General features: G+C 39.3%; 1 protein-coding gene across 2 annotated transcripts; it reads left to right on the top strand.

Annotated features, from left to right (window-relative positions):
* The first annotated feature begins 8 nt into the window (after window positions 1-8).
* EFTUD2 (elongation factor Tu GTP binding domain containing 2) lies at window positions 9-21,282 on the top strand. Of its 2 annotated transcripts, none has more exons than XM_075177330.1 (28): window positions 9-64; window positions 1,821-1,942; window positions 3,585-3,750; window positions 4,953-5,031; window positions 5,107-5,182; window positions 6,860-6,925; window positions 7,403-7,438; window positions 7,551-7,641; window positions 8,039-8,121; window positions 8,916-9,082; window positions 9,568-9,692; window positions 10,516-10,579; window positions 11,349-11,439; window positions 11,528-11,663; window positions 12,420-12,547; window positions 13,418-13,611; window positions 13,713-13,824; window positions 14,679-14,819; window positions 15,427-15,528; window positions 15,788-15,870; window positions 16,059-16,145; window positions 16,712-16,838; window positions 17,493-17,580; window positions 17,749-17,867; window positions 18,348-18,442; window positions 18,525-18,678; window positions 18,781-18,888; window positions 20,900-21,282. In XM_075177330.1, the coding sequence occupies exons 2-28, from the start codon at window positions 1,832-1,834 to the stop codon at window positions 20,993-20,995; spliced, it is 2,925 nt and encodes a 974-aa protein (XP_075033431.1). In that variant the 5' UTR covers window positions 9-64; window positions 1,821-1,831; the 3' UTR covers window positions 20,996-21,282. The 2 variants fall into 2 exon arrangements, with proteins under 2 accessions (XP_075033431.1, XP_075033432.1); XM_075177331.1 differs by having other exon boundaries at window positions 50-120.
* Window positions 21,283-21,389: the final 107 nt, after the last annotated feature.

The raw sequence follows: 21,389 nt of genomic DNA, 5'->3' as shown, positions 1-21,389 counted from the left end.
CGATGCACTGGGTCCTTCTTCACCGGTGTCGCAGGAAGTGCTTGTGTGAGAGCGGCGTGAGCGGGTGAGTGACTAGATCATTCTTATAACGTTTGTCCTCAGAGTGCCAGAAAGCCACAGGTACAGTGTGTGAGAATGAGGGTGATGTAAAATTGCCAGTACTTATGCAAGTAGTGGTTCTTCAGCTGTTGTGCCAAAATTACATGACATACTGATATATAACACACAGGTTGGGAGCTAGTAGCTCCCAGAACTGTATCAGTATTTCCCTCAATCACCATTACTGGGGCTGCCTAGGCTGCAATCCTATTGCTTTCTGATTGTTTTATAGAGCTCTACCTAATATGTGTCATAATTGTGTCCATTCAGTTATTTTGCATTTAAATGTTTCCATTGTGTGCTTTACTTTCTGCAGTGAGTTGTTGCTTTATGTGTATGTATATATAGATAGATAGATAAAATTGTCCTATTGGCGATCATGAGTCTGTTCTTAGATTGAAAACTTTAATTTAATAAGACTTAAATTTATATATTATAATGATACACTTGCATATATGGCTAATCATCTACACCTGGGAAAGTAACCCTTAAATGATTTTAAGTTATATTTCCATATTCCTACTTTCTGACAGCTGCCCTGGGAGAACATAGTACACTGAAAAAAATGCTTTCTTTTGGCCAAGAAACAGGTCATTTTTAAGAGTCTGGTGGAATCATCTCAGAGTATAAATAGGTTCACAAGAAAACAACCCCTGTGTTTCTTAAACATTGTTGCATTGCACTGTTTTGTTTTTTTCAAATATCACGAATATGGCAACATCCCATTCAATGTTGATCAGGACTCGCAGTTGTTTTGGTCCCACCAGCAGCACAGAGTCAAATTTATCTACAAGACCAAATAGGACATCATAATTCAACTTACTTAGAAGCTGCATGTATGTGTAGCTTTTAATTAGCGTTAATTGCAATATATTTAGTGTGTATCTTTCTCAAGAATTTTTTTCTTCTTCAAATGCAATACAAAAAAAGCAACAATACCAGTGACCAGAATTGTAGACACTATACAAAGTAGGCAAACAGATTGATAATTCAGTCACCAAGCGAAAATAGCTATTTAAAATAACACCGGAAAGGAAACATCAAGTACATGATATCTGATAATGGTAAAAAAAAAAACATCACACACAAAACTGAATATAGTGTAATGTGTAGAAGTATGTCTTAGGCAGGGAATGGGACAAGGGAAGGGTGAAAACTAGGGGAAAGGCTAATTGAGGCCAGAGCTGGCACCTCCAGGACTACTATGGGGGAATAGAAACACTTGCATGTAACAGCAAAATCAAACCCTTCGCTAAAGCTAAACAAAGAGGTCTGAAAATCCCAGAGAGGGATCTCTTTGGATAGACTAGCTGTTATAAATGTACCAGTCGCACCAGACTTGAGTATATTTGTGGGACCTGTTATTTAAGTTTGCAAAAATTTTTTCCATGGGTGCCAAATACCATTTAGTGTGTACTTTTAATCCTATTCCGTCACAATACCTTGTCTTATATTTTATTTTGTGGTACGCCTGAGTACTAGAAGCACGTTCATATAAAACTGATGTTTTAATGGTCCTTTTATCTATTATTGAAGTTGTTTCCTACTACTTTGTTGATTTGCCAAAATTATGGTCCATGTGTGTGTATATATAGTAAAATTAATATCTGAAATACTAATGTCTTATATTTTGCATTTGTGGGAGAACATACTGTACTTAGTACTTAATTAGTCAGTGGTTTATTATGGAGATTAATTTTCTCACTTTGTTGTACATTCAGAGTGTGCAGACATGGATACTGACCCATATGATGAGTTTGGTAATTACATTGGACCTGAGCTGGACTCCGACGATGATGATGACGATGAAGACATGGGAAGAGAAGACAGGGATGCAGATGTGGTAAGACCCATTTTCAGCACAATAGACCCCATCTTTGAAACTGTAGGCCTTGTGTATCAGAATGCAGTTATGGTCATGTACTCATTTTATTTGGGGAGGTGAAGTAAACTGATGTAAGTCCTAATCCTGGCCGTTTGGGTCGATTTAGAGGATCACTTTATCTAATCGGAACATCCAACATTGTTTTGTTATTTTTACTTGTATAAAATTTCACATTTTAACCTCTAATTCTTTTATTAAATACTTCAGAAAATTGTATCATAGCATACTGCAACTCCTCTCCCTGAAGACTGCCTAATGCTAAATCTCTGATCTAACTGTATCTAGTTATTATTACCTGGCATTAACATCACATGCTCCTTCCTACAGTACTTTGTACCAAGATTGGAGAGAGAGCCCCTCACCTATTCACACTACTCTTATCTACTCTGCTCCATCTTTATACTGCATACAAACATATGGCAGCTCTGAGTTTTGTTTTTTGTGGCCCAATGTCACTAATCATTGATAACGTTTCCAGTTTGTGAAGCAAGACTTTTCACTTTTATGTAAGGTTAACATGTAGTTATGGCAGGTAAATAGCTGCCTTCAATTCCACTTAATGTTTATTTAATAAACTACTGAAAAATGTCAATACATCTGAAAATGAATGTGATACTCAGAAGTCCTTTTCTTTTAAAGTAAACTGTCACCCTTAATGCAGACTAATAAAGCTAACAGCGACTAACCCTTATGAGTAGGCTTACCATTCCATTATAATGCATGCTGTCATTTTGATTAAACATGGGAATATGTATATTAATGTAGCACCAGGCACTCCCATCACCTAAGTTATAACATTTAGCAAGCACAAGTCCACCTAAATGGAGCTGGGGGACAAACAAATCTAAATATATAAATATACATCACTATGTTCTCCTCTTTAAAAATCAAAAAACATTCTAGTTGTTCACACTTAAGCCCTGATTTATTTTAATGGTACAAAATAATCTTCAGATAAAAACAAGCAATTTATTCTGTATATAGTCACAATGATCTAACTAAACTAGCAGCAGCATTTATCAGTTTGGTGCCTGTTCATATATAAGACCCTGCCTTTGACTGGGATTATTATTATTGTTACCATTGATTTATATAGCGCCACTAATTCCGCAGTGCTGTACAGAGAACTCACTCACATCAGTCCCTGCCCCATTGGGGCTTACAGTCTAAATTCCCTAACACACACACACATACTAGGGTCAATTTTGTTAGCAGCCAATTAACCTACCAGTATGTTTTTGGAGTGTGGGAGGAAACCGGAGCACCTGGAGGAAACACACGCAAACACAGGGAGAACATACAAACTCCTCACAGATAAGGCCATGGTCGGGAATTGTACTCATGACCCCGGTGCTGTAAGCCAGAAATGCTAACCACTTAGAGTCAGTGGTTGGAAAACTTGGCATAATCATTGACTATTACTTTTAACAAAATAATTTGACATCATATTAGAACTATAACATTTGTGGAGGCATTGTCAATATATTTACTTGCATGGCAGAGCAGATTTCAATAGACTGCAGCATCATTGTCCCTCATGCAATTTAACATTCACCATTTTTATCCTTAATTACCATGTTGTTATTTTCTCTGACTGCAGGCAGATGATGATGATGACGATGAATACATAGGAGATCCTGATGAGGATCGTGCAGGGATGGAGGTTGTTCTCCATGAGGATAAAAAGTACTACCCCACTGCTGAAGAAGTGTATGGTCCAGAGGTGGAGACCATTGTTCAGGAGGAGGACACGCAGCCGCTCACAGGTTAGAAGAATGCAGTATTAGACTAGATGATTAAGATCCTCTGTCTGCTTGTTTAAACTAACAGCACAAAATAAATTCATCTGTCAGGGATCTTTTGGCATACCACATGAGCTGATCAGCTGCAGATCTTCCACGCTGGTAATGGTCAGAGCTAGAGACATATTGAAAAAAGAGGTTAAAGTAGCAATTACTTGGCAGCTCAAAAAGCCATTACAAAATAATCTAGTATCATATGGATCCGAGGAATACAATAAGTCTGCACTTATTTTATTTTTTTGTGGAGGTGAATGGGTTTGCTTGGTTTACAAGCCAAAGAAGAGAAGAGTGCACACTTTCTTTTGGCAGAGTTTTATGTGGGTAATTACCATCCTGAGTGCTCCCTCACACTTCACTTGGATTCTACACACCTCAAATATGCTGTGATCATTTTATTGTAGCGGACAAAGCATGTCATGCAAAAGATGAAATGTCTGCTATGTCTCCCCGTCTTCGTCAGATATAATGATGGAAAATGCATCTAATTATTCAAAATTGGCGCCAAATAGTGACGACATCTGATTCAGAAATTAGCGTATCAAATTATTTATTGCCAGAATGGATACCCGTGTTTTCTTTCAGATATAAGTGATCAAATATTTATAGAAAAAACAAGAATTCAGCAAATCAATTGTTGATAGGATACTTTAGACCTAGTGTATGTGTGTGTGTGTGTGTGTGTGTGTGTGTATGTATATATATATGCATACATACATTTATTTATTTATTTTTGGGGGCAGTTTTCACCCCTCTAATGTGTTGAAAAGTCCAAAAAGTTAGCATATTTTGTGCAAGACGGATTTCAACCTTTGACCCCCAGTATTTTGAACATGCCAATAAAATTGCTCAGAATTGTACACACCAAATGCTAATCATTTAGAAGCAGAAATTGCAACATTATCTCAAATATGATTATAACATAAGGTTATAGCACATATTGTAATGAATTACATGCCATTAGGAAAAATATTTATAATAATGGCCATAAAACCAATAATCTGACACATTTTGTTTTACTTATGGCTAAAATCTCCATTGTTTGTGGCCCATCCAGTCTAATATAGTGACACACATGCCCTTACTAATTGGTTTCTTATAGCTTTCTTAGCGATTCTAGAGCCATTGCTGTACTATATAATATATGTATTTACTCTCTTTCTCTCTAGAACCTATTATCAAACCGGTGAAGGCAAAAAAGTTCTCCATAATGGAACAAGGGCTGCCGGCTACCGTGTATGCCATGGAGTGAGTACCCTTTTCAGTTGCTTGCTTTGTAGGTGTTAGTTTCTGGCTTGTTGCTGACTTTCTTATTTCTTTTAGTTTCTTGGCTGATCTCATGGATAATTCTGAGCTTATTCGTAATGTGACCCTGTGTGGGCACCTTCATCATGGAAAGGTAATGGCTATGACAATCATTATAATTCACCAAGCAAACAAGTTCTTTTGCAAAATTTGTATGCAGTTTTCCTGATAATGTTTCTAAAAATCACGCCATAAACTTGGGAACATGTACAGTAAATATAAATAACCGCTTTATTTAACATAGCAGCTAGTATATTGGGATGGCAGAACCTGGCCTTCTAGCAAGCTGCAGTTTACCTGTCAGAGTGGCTTAGAAGTCCTCACACTTTAAAAATGTCTTCCTCCATGCATGAACACCATTATAACAGTTTAGTAAATGATTAATGAGAAACTTCTTTGACAGGTTTACTACATCCCGTTTACGAATATACAGCTGTACTTTACCTGTCAATATTCTGTAAGGGGGGAAGGGGTTGTCTCTTTTGTACTGTTGCTGCTCAGCATTTTCTAGCCCTCTCCTACAAGGGCACCTTTCCTAATGTTTAATAAGGATAAGTTATTTCTCTTTCATCCAGTCTGGGGGACACTGCACTGGGTCGCACATTAACTACAGTCTGGTTTTGCCATCTTTGTGCCTCTACCCTAGTAATGCCAAGAGGGCAGCGCTTAACGCCATTTGCAGGTGTATATCGCCAGAACCCAGGAGTTCTGCCTTGCAGATTCCATCCTGGTCCTTTTTGATGGACATGGATGGATGAGGAAGGGTTTACTCTGATGCTGGAGAACCAACATCATTTGGGCTTATGGTTCATTCAGCCTTTTCTGGGTATTCGATCATGGAGCTTTTGCAGAACAGGTCTGCAAAGGGATCATATGGTAGACTCCTCATTTTTTACCAGATTTTAGAATGTGGCCATCCTGCAGAGGCAGAAAAGACCTCCGTGCTGCCATTTTGGCACCTCTTCTTGTCTACAGGTGTTTTTGGCACATCCTTACATTAGGAAAAACTGAATTGCTGCAATCCAGATAACCTCATTTCTGTCATTACGCCCAGAAATGGGAAGTTACATAGTTTTCATCTGTCTTGTATTCTCTGGACCTGTCTGGCTTTCTGGCTCATATAGAAATTTTTTAATCTCAAAGTGGCCATAATAAATTTGTTTACTTTTAAAACAGATTATTGCCTGACCAGAAGGGTACAGTTCACTAAAGAGAGTTGTAAGATATAAATACATTGGCCAAAATATATCCAAGCTAATGTATGAAATTTACCAATAGGTTAAGGACATATCTGGCTGGAGTCATTGCTGCTAAAGCGTGTCTCGCCAGCTAAATCATCCAACTTTTTTTCCCTTAAAGTTTATCAATGTTTTATTAGTATGTTAAAAAGTGGCATATACAGTACTGTGTATGCTGTTTAATCAGATTCTCTTATCTTTTATTAGGTGAAGATTAGATAAAATTTTAGATCTATCTAAATTAGTAATACAGATAATAAAGATTTCACAAAGTTTCCGTCATCACTGCATCCGGCTTGCCCTGTGTAAATTACAACTGTAAGAGACTGTTTAGCTGTGTGATAACATTACAAACGCAGCTCCGTAATGATTGTAGGCCTGTCTTAATGACCTTTGTGAATTATATGCCCCTGTTTCAAATATGTGACCACTGAAACAGACTGTTCACTATTTGGATCTTAGGCCAGCAATTATGATCAAATCCGTCAAATTTTAGGAAAAAAAACTAACAAGTCTGTTGTTATTCCTCACAGACCTGCTTTGTGGACTGCCTGATCGAGCAGACACATCCAGAGATCCGCAAGCACCATGACCAGGATGTGAGTATACCTGTCCCTCTTATTGACTGCACACCCTGTTACTGTTTCATTAAAATTGAAAATACAACCTGTTAACAATTTCCCTGTACAATCAGACTATATAAAAATTATGCCTAGTGTGAATTGGTGCATCAATATACATATATTTCTGTATTTATGAACATGTATGAAATGGTTGTTTGAAAGAAATATGAAAGCACCTCTTAGTAAGACTAGTAGCAACAAACCTTCCAAGTAATAGTGCCTTTAAAACACCATACACATGGTGTCCAAAAGATTCAGCTGTCATTGTTACTGTAGAAAAACTGCCCATTGACTAGGAATTGCAATTGAAAGTGATGTCACTGGTTCCTAATATATTGTGTGGCTGCTTTCTCATGAAGATTGCTCTGCCACATACCCAATGCTGTACTCCACTTCCATGTGTTTCATTCAGGCTTCGTATTAAATGTCTTTTTTTTTTTTTCTTCCCCATAGCTTTGTTATACTGATATTCTCTTCACAGAACAAGAGGTAAGTGGAACACCTACAAGTAATTTATTTGCAAGAATATTAATTTATAGATACTGTCCTCTAAAGTGTACAGTTTTATGCGATCTATATTGTGCCTTTTTTCCTCCCTCAGAGAGGCGTCGGTATGAAGAGTATACCTGTAACCATTGTTCTTCCAGACACCAAGGAAAAATCGTATCTGTTTAATATAATGGATACACCAGGTAGAGTACATCCAGTCGACAAAATCCCACATGTCCAGTGGCTTTTATTTGCGGTAACCTATGTGATTAAACTGACCTGAGAAGCAATATATGTTCTCACCCATGATGTGAAATACATTTGTTGCCTGCATTCACTACTCTTTGGAGGGGAATTCAGTTGACCGCGCACTGTTGCCGTTAGGGTAATTCCAACGCTGATTTTTGCTCAGTCAGCCATAAGCAGCCATCTGCATTAAAATTACTGTACTAAAGGTTATAGTGCGCATGCCGCATTATCACAAACAATGCGGTCAATTGAATTCCCCCCTTTGGGTCTTACAGATATTCCCCGTGTTGCTTACTTTGCCAACCTGAGACAAGACATGCACTATAAGCTTGCTTCTCTTTTGTCAACCAGGTCATGTGAACTTTTCTGACGAGGTGACAGCTGGTCTTCGGATATCTGACGGAGTAGTTCTGTTCATTGATGCTGCAGAAGGGGTAAGCTTCGCAGTGGGTACAGATAGTTGAGAGTTTGCATAACAGCCCAGAAGAGCAGGAGAGACCAGAAAACTGGTCTATAAAAGTTAAATGATGTTCTTTCTCATCTCCTGTACAGGGTCCAAAAGGTCACTATTACTACAATTATCAGAATCTAGCTGAGAAACCATGCTTTATATGAGGGAGTTCTGATCGTAACCACTCTGTGTTTATCCAAGCAGCAGTTTTCAAAGCCTGCATTAGAGATGAACTTTTCTGCTCAATTCCTATAATGATTTGTAATAAATTGAATTCAGTGATCACTATAGGGGAGCAGCTGTACTGTTAGCAGAACATTATTATGCTATGGGGCTTGGCCAAACCTGTAAGATAACATAGGATAGTGTCGCTTCCCTAATCACTCACGCAGCTTGACACATTGCACCTTAACTTACAATTTTACATGGCATGGTTTCCCTTCCGCAGTGATTCTACTGAATTATTTGTTTGTGGAAAATCACGTATTTACAGTAAAATGCTGGAAGTGTGAATTACTTCATCCATTGCTCATCATAAGCGCTTGTGTAAAAAGCCAAAATCCTTCCCACTTTGTATCATGTATTGTTTGTTTGTTTTTGACCAATATAAGTCTGTTTCTGTTCTGCTTCCTTTTCTTCCATCCTTCTTTCCTTCCTTCCATCCATCCATCATCCCTTTCCATCCTTCCCACATCCATGATTCCTTTCCTTTCGTTTCATCCTTCTTCAAATTCCTTTTATCCTCCTTTTTCATCTGCCATGTTTGTCCCCAACCAGGTGATGCTGAACACAGAGCGCCTGATTAAACATGCTGTGCAGGAACGTTTAGCTGTTACAGTTTGCATTAACAAGATAGACCGGTTAATACTGGAGCTCAAACTTCCACCCACAGATGCGTATTACAAGCTGAGGCACATTGTGGATGAGGTTAATGGATTATTGAGGTACTTGGAACTTTTGTGCATATTTTGAGAAAAATGACTGCGTTTGGCCTTTCTTTTATTAGTAAAGGCCTATTTAAAGAGACTTCAACATCAAACGTTTATTTCTTTGCCTGTTTTATCTTTGGATAAAAACATTTCTGTGGCAGGCAGTGAGTTTCTATACACAATGCAGTAAGCCTTGTGTGGTTCTCGCTGGTCCCTTTTGCTCCTTCTCCCTCCCATCCTCCTCCACACTAAACAAAAGTCTGATAAGAAAATAAAGTACTTCTACCAGCAGTGTGTGCAGATACTGGGGTGGGAATTTTAGCAAACTCAAAGCCTTTCCCAAAAGATACATTTCTGTACAAATGTTTATAGAAATGTATGTATTTGTAAGTTCAGTAAGTAAATTCTATGGTGAATCTTTTTTAAAATAAACAATTGTGTTTTAACATTCTCTGTAGCCACACACTCTTTCCTTACTGATTCTTTTTGTCTGTCTCCAGCATGTATTCCACGGATGAGAACCTGATTCTATCCCCCCTCCTAGGCAATGTCTGCTTTGCAAGTTCTCAGTATAGTATCTGCTTCACACTGGGCTCTTTTGCCAAGATCTACGCAGACACTTACGGTATGTTAATCTTTTATTATTAAGGAAACATTTGATGTTGACTAACCTATAGAAGAGTCTGAATTGTGTTTCATACACTGCCTGTAGGGGAAATGGTAGGACTATCAGTAGCCTACTTGATTTGGGTGCTGATTATGGGTTAAGAATTATGCTTCAGGGGACCAATCGTGATTGAGCTAATGTTGAACATAAAAAGGAGTAAATATTTTGACCTTGTTCTCCAGTTTTAGGATGGAGGTCTTTACACCGTAGCTGAACTCAAATTCTCAGTCTATACTTATGTACCCAAGTACTACAGGAGAAGATGGATTAGACACATTGGGCTAGATTTACTAAGCTGCGGGTTTGAAAAAGTGGGGATGTTGCCTTTAGCAACCAATCAGATTCTAGATTTCATTTATTTAGTACTGTCTACAAAATGACAGCTAGAATCTGATTGGTAGCTATAGGCAACATCCCCACTTTTTCAATCCCGCAGCTTAGTAAATCTAGCCCATTGACTGAAATGATGGTTGGTTTCTGATTCTGCAAATGCCAGGGCCATTCGATCAGGAGACAGTTGTCATTTCAATTACTGATGAGGGTGTTGAGGGGATCCTAATACACTAGATGGAAGGACAGCATTATATGCTTCCTTCAGTGCTTGCTCCGGACTTTCATAAAATATTGGAACAAGACACATCATTGGCAAGAGGTTATGTGAAGGAGAAGATTCAAGGAAAATGGTTGCTAGTGGTTACACCAACTTTTAGAATGTAACATATTTAAAATTCAAATATTTTTCTCTTGTAATAGAACTATTATACAATTTTTTGATCTACAGGTGATATTAACTATCAGGAGTTCTCCAAACGGTTGTGGGGTGATATCTATTTCAATCCAAAAACGTAAGTAGTTCTAGTGGCAGTAATGCAGTGCTGTCCAACTGGTATATTAGATGCCATGGTCAAGGGTATTTATTCTGGTCTCCTCCATCCCTGACAATCTGCGTACAGGCTCACCACAGCTCTTTTAATAGTATATGGCCTGCGAGCACATGGTTATATTATATATACAACCCTTGTCCTGTAAATACTTGTAAAGCACTGTACCAGAGTATTGTTGAGGGAGGTAGTAGAGCATGCAGTTTGGCTCTTATGCATTGTTTTGGGTTCTGCTGTGTGTAAATATATTTGTGTCCCCATTCTCCTTTCCAAAGTGTCAACTTGGGATATAAATTACTCTTTAAAGGCATTATTGTACACATTCATATAATCCTACTGATAAAGCATACCTCATATTCCACTTCCATGGAGGATCTCCTTTGTGAGAAACCACTGACACCAGATTACTGGTTCCTTGCCAGTGCTGGCAGTGAGATTCAAAAATCTGCCCCGATTGTAGTGCATGCAGCTTCAGAGTTGTCAGGAGCAGTGGGTGATCTGTATTCACCATACACCTTAAGCCTAGATTATTGAATAGGTTGAGTCAGGTGTTGCTAGTGGCTCTGTTCTCTCCCCACTGTCAATACTGAATTCCAGTAACTGGGTTTAGGGGTATAGGAACCATCAATGAAGGGCCTCATAGGATTGTCTATCTGGCAGGGGTTGTACAAATGTGGACAACATCTTTTAAATGCTATCACATATGTGAAATGTTTCCTTCCTCTTTATCCAGTCGTAAATTCACCAAGAAAGCCCCAACAAGCAACTCTCAGCGCAGTTTTGTGGAATTTATCCTGGAACCTTTGTACAAGATTTTAGCTCAGGTTGGCAGAATTTTGGATTTTGGTGTAATTGCCTTTCATACAAGGGCTTGTGATTATTATTATTATTCACGTTTTTGTTACTTTGTAGGTTGTGGGAGATGTAGACACATCTCTGCCTCAGACTCTTGAAGAGTTAGGGATCCATCTCACAAAGGAGGAACTAAAACTGAACATCCGTCCTTTGCTGAGACTCGTATGTAACCGCTTCTTTGGGGAATTCACAGGTAAAATCAGACTCTTCACCTTATGGATAGTGTAGCAGTCAATTCATGGTGCAATGTGCTTAGATGAGGTTTAACCCGTATCAACCAGATTCAAGCTGTCATTTTTCTAGTACAGTTTTACTAACTAGAGCTGGTTTCTGCAGGTTACAGCACACTTGTGCATGTTATTAAATAAATGCTGAGTGTGTGTCATAACTTTCTTTTTCATCCATGCTGGGCAGGGGGGTACTGTTGTACCGGGCCCGGGCTCACCAGAGGGCCCGGTACAACAGCGCTACACATACTTACCTGGGGGCCCGCTGTCTTGCAGTCCGCTGGTCTCTGCTACTCTGTCTTCAGCCTGGCTGTCACACCGTGACAGCCAGGCACCAGGATGCGATCGCAGGGGTGGAGGAATCATTCCCTTGCGATCATGTGATCTGGCTGTCACAGGCAGAGCACATGATCGCAGAGGAATGATTCCTCCACCCCTGCGATCGCATCCTGGTGCCAGGCTGAAGACAGAGTAGCGGAGACCAGCGGACTGCAAGACAGCGGGCCCCCAGGTAAGTATGTGTTGCTGTTGCTCATGGGGGGGGGGCTCATCGGGGGGGGGGGGGGGTTGGGACACGGGAAGCCCATACTGTGCCCCATGATTTCTGAAGGTGGCCCTGATGCTGGGGGCACTGCAACCATCCACTCTCACATTGACATCCTGTTTATTATATCTGTGTTATCTTGCTCTTACTGTCATTTGTCTTTCTCCTCATCTATCAGGTTTTGTAGATATGTGTGTCCAACATATTCCTTCCCCAAAGGCTGGTGCTAAAGCCAAGATTGAGCACACATACGCTGGTGGCATAGATTCCGAGCTAGGAGAGGACATGAGCCTCTGTGATTCTGATGTAAGTAAATGTCTATTCTTGCTTTATCCAGACCCATTTAGCTTCCTTAATTGTAGAACGTGGTTTTTGCATTTACCACATTAAAGGATTCTTAAGCCAAAAAGACCAGGCTATTTTATGTGAAAATGTGTGTAACATGCACATGCTTCTAAGTAAAAGCTTCCTTATCATTGCTGGATTTTCGATGTTTGACATTGTATCTAACCTTATCCACCTTACAGTGGGATTCTGTTGCCCACAACCATTTAGCTTTCTGCATTTGTTACAGTGGTATCCAGGGCTGTTGTATCCTAAGGCAATTTTTTTTTACAACTTTCTGATTTTAAAAAGATCTTGATGAAAAGCACAGAAGGGAGCAACACACATACATCCCACCCAAATCGGAGTGTTTTGTAAAGGTTGCAGAAAGATAATTACAAGCCAATACGTTTGTCTTCTAAAGGTGGAAAAACCTTCAGTTTCTGTTGCTTATAATATTTTCCCAGGTTTAACCTGCCATTGTTGTCATAGATTAACATACTATTCCTCTGTGATATAGAGCAGAGGTTCTTAAATCTTTTTCAACCAAAGACACCTTTTCAGGTTCAGGATCAATACTTTTAAACTAACAATGTCATAATTTTCTTCTAATTACTGTTAGCTACAAATTATGTATATTATTTTTATTAAATGACTGGTAGGAAATTAGATGCTAGAACAAAATATGATTTTTTTTATTTTAGTTTGTCGTACACAATAATTTTGCAAAGAATTTTGTAGGGGCCCAGCCTAAATGGTTACCATCTTTTGAGTCACAACCCACCTGAAGAACCCCTGATTTAGAGACAGACTGTAGAACGTTTTTTGGTAACGCAACTGTTTTTGTATTAGGGCCCCCTGATGTGTCACACAACCAAGATGTACAGCACGGATGACGGGGTGCAGTTTCATGCTTTTGGGCGGGTGCTGAGTGGGACTATTCATGCTGGGCAGCCAGTCAAGGTACTTGGAGAAAATTACACCTTAGAGGATGAAGAAGATTCCCAGGTCTGCACGGTGGGAAGATTGTGGGTGTCTGTGGCCAGGTAAGTGTTGTAACAGAGTGGGGTGTCTGTAGTTCCTTATTCCTGGGAATGGATATGTTCACTTGTTCATCACATTCAGCATCTTTTTTTATTCCACATAGGTATCACATCGAGGTGAACAGAGTGCCAGCTGGAAACTGGGTTCTTATTGAAGGTGTAGACCAGCCTATTGTAAAGACTGCCACAATCACTGAGCCACGTGGCAATGAGGAGGTAACAAAAAAGTTGTTCAGAAAAAATATTATAATACACACATGCATTGAATATTAAGGGACAAAACTTTATAATGTATGCAATAAAAGTGAAAGGAAACTATTAGAAAGGTAATGTTAGAAACAAGGCATTTAAATGGACAACTTAAAAATGATACAGGATTTGGACTTCTTCCATTGTGCTAACTTGGGAAGATTGAGCTTCATTTATGCTCTAAATATCAGTAGCCTGACAAACTTTAGTATTGAGAGCCTCAAAAACAGAACAGAGCGTCCCAGAAGACCGCAAACTTGTTAAACCTATAAATGTATTCCTGGGTCTGTTTATGTAAAGGGTGAATTTGGACAGCACCATTAAAAAGATGTTCTAGGGTACCCTGCTTGTCACAATTCTGGCAGAAATATGGGGCGGTCTGGTCAAAACAGTGCCGCTAAACAGGTGGTTTTTACTACTTCAAAATTAACTTACAAATTGTATACATATTCTCCTTCATTTGGGTGCATATCAATTTATTATATTTTATTGTATTAATATTATTATGTTAAATCATTTTCCCACAATATATATCAAAACTGCAAGTCATAATATTTAGATAACTTTTGTATGTTATACTCTTTCAATATATCATATAGGAATACCTTTCTATATTATAAGCTTAATGGTGTCCTTACAATCTTGATGACAAGAAGATCATGTTTAAAGGGGTTGGGAAATAATTCAACTGTTCTCCAGCCAATATAATGATTTTATTTCCCTTGTACTAAATGCAGAGGTCTCCCTATTCCAGAATAATAATGAACACGGTTCTCGTCATTAGTGTGCTTACACAAGTTATGTACTTTTTTGTCTTCTAGGCTCAAATCTTCAGGCCGTTAAAGTTCAACACAACGTCTGTCATTAAAATTGCAGTAGAACCTGTGAATCCTTCGGAGCTGCCAAAGATGTTAGATGGGCTGAGAAAAGTCAACAAGAGTTACCCTTCACTTACCACTAAGGTACTTATGTTGTCACCGTCTGTCATTAACAGACGCGATCATGAATCCAGCGGTAAAGTTCTATGTCTAGTCTTTACCAAAAACTTTTACCAATATTATTATTATTATCATTTATTTGTTGGGCGCCACAAGGTTTCCGCAGCGCCGTACACAGTACAAACAGTAGTACAAAACAGGGTGACAAAGTACAGAACAATAAACACAAAGTACCAATGCTTCAGGAAGTCATATGGAGTAAAGGCAGAGTGGAAGAACCGGTATGGAGACAGGAGGGGGGGGGGGACCTGCTCATAAGAGCTTACATCCTAAGGGAGGGTGAAACAAAAACAGGCACAAAAGGGAGCCAGTGAAGCAAGGGGGAGAGAAGAGAGAGGAGAACGAGAAGAGAGAGGATGAGGGGGGGTTAGGTGGATGGTTGGTAGGCTTTAATATTCACTAATTGAAGGGGGATTGCTTTCTTGCAGAATATTGCTGCAGCCTTATGTGTCTTCATGATATGGTTTTTTTTTTTACATTGGTCATTTGGCGTGTCATTCATGTATCAGGTGTAGTTTATATGTCTGTCCATGTGATCTCCACTTTAGTAACTTCCTATATCTGTCTCTAGGTGGAGGAGTCTGGTGAGCATGTCATTCTTGGCACAGGAGAGCTGTACCTGGACTGTGTCATGCACGACCTGCGCAAGATGTATTCAGAGATTGACATTAAGGTGAGTATGAAGGGGGTAATGTTACTGCTTTAAAGTGAACCTATCGCACAAACACACACACACACACACACACACACAGGTGAAGCATCCATTTTATGAGCTGAGCCAATGTTTAGGAGTATGCAGTCTAGCATTTCACTATGTACTACATTAGTATATTAGCATATATTGGTTCAGCTCACACAATGGCTGTCTCTGTTGTATGTAGGTAATGGGTTTCCTTGTAAAATCAGATTTAAGATTTTTAGTTTTCTTCCAGGTGGCAGATCCGGTGGTGACGTTTTGCGAGACCGTTGTGGAAACTTCATCACTGAAGTGTTTTGCTGAGACTCCAAATAAGAAGTAAGGACCCTATGGCTCTCTATATGCTGATGGCCATTCTAAAACCTCTGCTTCAGCTGTGCCGAGATAATTTCATACTGACTTTTTATAATATGTATAGAAAAATCTTCGACTCCTTCTCACAACTTTTATTTAATCACACTGATGAATCTGCTCCTCTTTGCTCACGTTTATCTTTTTGTCGCTAGAAACAAAATCACAATGATTGCTGAACCGTTGGAGAAAGGTCTGGCGGAGGACATTGAAAATGAAGTGGTACAGATCTCGTGGAACAGGTAGAGTTCTAGAGTGTATCATAAGATTAGGGAGAATGCACAATGAATGATGGCACAGAAACATTAATCCTAGTCCCATAAGGCATTTTTTTAAAGAGGGTATGAAAAAACAATAACAAGGACTGCCCGTTAGACTGAAAATATTAGATTTTAACATTAAAAGGTGTTATTTGATCTATGGAAATATTTTTACACTAAACTAAATTTCTTCATAGTTGCATTTGACAACCCCGAGAACAGGGTTAGGCATGGCATGCTGGCCCTTGTAGTACCACAAAAGCTCATTAGCCACTTGTTTGGTTAACTGCACAGCAGGGGGAGCTGGAGAATGCAATATTAAAATCTATATGGTGGAGGTAGCCATTTTGTGGGCTAAAGCAATAATGATGTATCCTGTTAATTTACTAGCGCACTTTGTCTCGTGTGTGTCCTACCACTGTCTCTTAGTGAATTTATAGGCTGCATTCCCCTGAATATTGCTAATTGGGCAATAAGATTTTTTTGGTGTGATTTCTCACCAACTGTTGTCTCACCTTTTACCAATTCCCTTTCTTAATGGTTGACAGAAAGAAGCTAGGAGAATTTTTCCAGACTAAATATGACTGGGATCTGTTGGCTGCCCGTTCTATCTGGGCTTTTGGGCCAGACACCACTGGTCCCAACATCTTGGTAGATGACACTCTGCCTTCTGAGGTATGTGCCTGGTAGCTGCCTGCTATTCTGTAATCAAAAGCATTTGCCATTGTATGTTATTTTTTTATTTGAAAAGGACCACTGATGTACACAGCTGGGGAAGGGCATATTTACAAAACAATGACAGGAGAGAGCCCTGCTTCTGATAGTTTACTAACTAGTGAGGGTGCAGTTGAGGACAGCAGGATAGCTGTCCGGGGTGGGGGGGAAGGGGTTGGCGAGCGAGTCAGGTGGTTGTTGAGTTATCTTCAAAGACTAGGTGGTATATGATAAGCTGGTAAAATAAGCAAATCTTGTCATATCTTTATCACAGGACTACCTTTACGTTTATAGTGCTGAGAAAATACTTTTACTGTATGCTTCTGTATTCATGCAGTAACATGTTATTAAAATTCTTCAAAAAGTAACTTTGTAGAAGATGTTTCCCATTGCATCCAATCGCATGTGTACGTTTATTTACTAAACTGCAATAAAAATTCTGCAACTGATTGGGTGCTATTAACAGTTACCCATATTATTATTGCAGCGCATTACAAATGATGTTAATGCTCACCAAAGGCTGATCAGATCTACCTACTATAGATAGTATAATTTTGTTATTAGTAGCATTTTTATTTATTTTTTTATATTTGCCGTTTCTCTGGATCATTATAGGTGGACAAAGCTTTGCTCAGCTCTGTGAAGGACAGTATCGTACAAGGATTTCAGTGGGGAACAAGGGAGGGGCCTCTGTGTGACGAGTGTGAGTATTTTAAGATATATTGGCCAGGCACTTTGCATACCTTTAAGAAAAAGTGTTCCATTTCCCAAACCTTTTCCTATTTTTCTGTCTTACACCTGTAACAATCATTACAACACTCTATTTAACTATTATTATCAACTCTGCTTTTTTCATTTACTTTCTGCTCAGTGATCAGAAATGTGAAGTTCAAGATCTTGGATGCCGTCATCGCCCAGGAACCATTGCACCGCGGAGGTGGGCAGATCATTCCAACAGCCCGCAGAGTTGTGTACTCTGCCTTCCTGATGGTAAGGTCATTTCATGTATCAATGTGTTGTTTTTCCCTGCCTCGGTCTGTGCACCAATAGTACCTCTGTCCAGTCCTTTTCCTCATTCATTCGTCCTGATTTTCATTAAACTTTATCCAGAATAGTTTTATTTTTACTAACTGTTCTTCTAACGTGTCTCCCAAACACAGAGAGGAAGGTAGGAGCTTATTGATGCAATTGTCTACATATAAAACTAGGGCTGAGATTAGCCGGGCAGATAGCGGCTGAGGCTTAGGAAATTTTAACAGTGATTGGACAGAGTAAACCATTATATTGGCCATAAAGTAGGATTTAGGTAGTTTTATTATGACTCCACTGTTTCATAGCTTATTAGCCTTCCCACTTCTATGCCTGACTGTTGTCCATTCTGACGACCTTGTTGTTATGTTTGTTTCTCTCATTCTGCCTGTATCAATTCCTCATTCCTGCTCACTTGTTATAACATGGTTACTCTTTCAGGCCACTCCCCGTCTCATGGAACCATATTACTTTGTAGAAGTACAAGCTCCTGCAGATTGCGTATCTGCTGTATATACTGTCTTGGCCAGGAGAAGGTGGGTGTTGGATGATTCTTTATACACAACTGGTGCTTAATCCATCTTTTACAACCGGCATTTCACTTCTTCTCTCCTGTAGGGGTCATGTAACTCAGGATGCCCCTATTCCTGGATCACCCCTCTACACGATCAAAGCGTTCATCCCAGCAATAGATTCTTTTGGTTTTGAGACAGATCTGCGTACTCACACTCAGGGACAGGCTTTCTCCCTGTCTGTCTTTCATCATTGGCAGGTAAAATGGGAAGGGTATTTAGTGTCTTAAGTGGCTGACTTGTTTTTCATCTAGATCTATGTTCTCTGCCACATATTGATTTTTCTTTTTTCCGCTCCACAGATTGTGCCAGGAGACCCCTTGGACAAAAGCATCATTATACGTCCCCTGGAGCCCCAGCCAGCACCGCACCTTGCCCGAGAGTTTATGATAAAGACAAGACGTAGGAAGGTATGTTGAAATTTAGAGAGCTAATTAATGATTTTTCTTAACTAAATTTCATTAACTTTTCCTCATTGAAGATATCAATTTAATTAACACCATATATCTATCTTCACTGCCTGTTTGAACTGCACAGTGCTGATTACACTGTAGACCGCATGGCTCCCAAATTAAAGCTTCATGACAAAAGGATTTGACAGATTTGAAGATTTGTATTTTCAGTATGCGGCCTGGATCCTCTGCTTTGTTGTACTATATTATATGTGAAAGCATGTTATAGGGGTGCTACTTCTGTCACTCACTGTCTGTGGCTTCTTACTTGCCTCCATTCCCTCCTCACATCACACTGCCCCTGTCACATGCAGCCCTGTTTTCTTTACCATTAATCACATGATCTCCCACAAGATCAGCACTTTCATTTCCAGCAGCTGTAAACAATCTGGAGATCTAATTGGTTAATAAGTAAGGGTACATATGAACTAGTATGAAATGAAGAACACCTTACAAATGAAAGCAAATGTCTGGTTGCTATGTGTGACAGAATGGACCGCCTATGCCACCCTGTCTGTTCTTGCTGGGAACTGGCTGGGCTTACTTTGCCACAGTTCCCTTTTGGTATCCCAAATGCGCCCTCTAACCGCAGTAGGAGGGGCTTACAAATGCTGCCACCACTGGACTCCTTACCGGACTTCAGTAATGGGTTTCTTCTGGGTAACTGACGCTGCTAGTGTACCCCGTTACTGGTGTCCCTGGGCTGGTACCCCTGACCTCTTCCTATGAATCAGGGTTGCTGTGGATGGATTCCCCCTGGTACCGGAAAGCTGGGTCCAAATCTCAGAACAGCAGGGGACAGGAGATTATAGTTGGGTCTAATCTGTAAGTCACAGGGATAGACAAGTTTCCAAGCAGGTCTTTGAAGCAAGTGATGTTTAGTTGCTCAAATTAGTTGAAAGTACCAGGGAGCAGGTCAGATGAAACAAGAACAACAATTTTCAATACAAAACAGTGCTTTATACAGTTTTGGACACAGCCTCACAGGATAAGCCAGCCCTCTGAGGTCTGAGCTGGTTTTAGAATCGGGATGCAATTTATTTACCCAAATGTGGATTTACATGAAAAGCTAACAATAATTACACTTATCTGTGATATCCTAAAACTTGCTGTGATTTCCTGATTCTTGTTTTAGACGCAGGAAACCTAACAGCAAGTCTAATTAAACCTTCAGGTGCTGGACCTTCACACATCAAAAGGTCTAATTAACATGAGATTAACATGGGTCCTTTCTTCAGACAGTTGCAGAATACACATTCCCAAAGAAAAATTACAAAACCCCAAACAAGTCATTTCCCTACCAAAATACTTCCTCAACAAAAGCTTATTGTATCAGGTATATACCTCAGAAATAATGCATTTCCTCTAGCAAAGTTAAAACAAAAAAAATAAAGATATTTCCTTTACCAAAATACACAATATCAAAATAAGTACATTTGCAATTATATAAATAAGCGCCCTGCGCTATTTCCTTTAAATAAATTTATACCATAAGTTATTTATAAGTGATCCAGTCACGCTATGGAAAGCACCAGTTTTCTACAACAAAATTACAAGAGTAATTGTCCCACCATTATCGCTCAAACATAGTAATATAAAAATATTTGAGAATAGTTCTGCAAGCATGTGAAAAAGGTTAATATTTATATCCTTCTTGTTTCTTTTTCAACATGATCATCTCTCTTTTAATTAAGTTTTCTACTTCAAATTGCTGCTTAGCCATCATATGAGGAGCATGCTTTCATAGTCTGGCTAGAGTATTCTCCTCTTCTGTGCTGCTACAGCTTTACACGGTCTCCAGTGCAAATGGGCATTGTGGACTAAGACACATCACAATTGTGCTAACCTTGGGTAAGGTAGGGGAGCATCCTGGCACCTCATTCAGGAGCGGCTATTGAGTAAACGGCCATCCACTGTTGTCTATCTAGAAACTAATTCTCCTATCGCTCCTTCTATATCTTCATTTCAGGGCCTGAGTGAAGATGTAAGCATCAGCAAATTTTTCGACGATCCTATGTTGTTGGAATTGGCCAAACAGGATGTGGTCCTGAACTATCCCATGTGAGCAGAACATGAGGCGATCGCCCATACATAAGTCTCTGAGCCGCAAATAGCACCCTGCCACCATCTTACAGTACCGGGACATGCCCTCAAAGTATCTCATAATGAACCTTGTGTCCATCAGCGACTCTCAAAGCGTTCTCACCATTGGTGTTATCGATATTCTGAAACCTACACTGTTTGCATTTAGTGCAAAAAGGAAGACTACAATCTTTACCCTGAAAGAGAGAATTAATCTTGTGATGTGTATATAATGTTTATTTTTACTTTTTAAAATAAACTTTACAATTATGTCATTGTCAAATTTACTTTTTAAGACCAAACTGACTATTCAAGATCTTTTCTTTCAATAGTATTTTTTTAAACCGTATTATTCACGAACTTAATATTACAATATT

The sequence above is a fragment of the Mixophyes fleayi genome, chromosome 6 (genome assembly GCF_038048845.1).
Source record: "Mixophyes fleayi isolate aMixFle1 chromosome 6, aMixFle1.hap1, whole genome shotgun sequence".
NCBI lineage: Eukaryota > Metazoa > Chordata > Amphibia > Anura > Limnodynastidae > Mixophyes > Mixophyes fleayi.
Note: the sequence above shows the minus strand (reverse complement) of the source record. Positions and strands in the feature narration are given on the sequence as shown.

What these genes read in the sequence shown, in the direction of transcription:
- EFTUD2 (XM_075177330.1), top strand. Translation starts at nt 1,832, where the DNA reads ATGGATACTGACCCATATGATGAGTTTGGTAATTACATTGGACCTGAG. An exon ending in TCATTGATGCTGCAGAAGGG is followed by an intron (nt 8,122 to 8,915) that starts GTAAGCTTCGCA and finishes GTCCCCAACCAG; the next exon opens with GTGATGCTGAACACAGAGCG. An exon ending in ATCTATTTCAATCCAAAAAC is followed by an intron (nt 10,580 to 11,348) that starts GTAAGTAGTTCT and finishes CTCTTTATCCAG; the next exon opens with TCGTAAATTCACCAAGAAAG.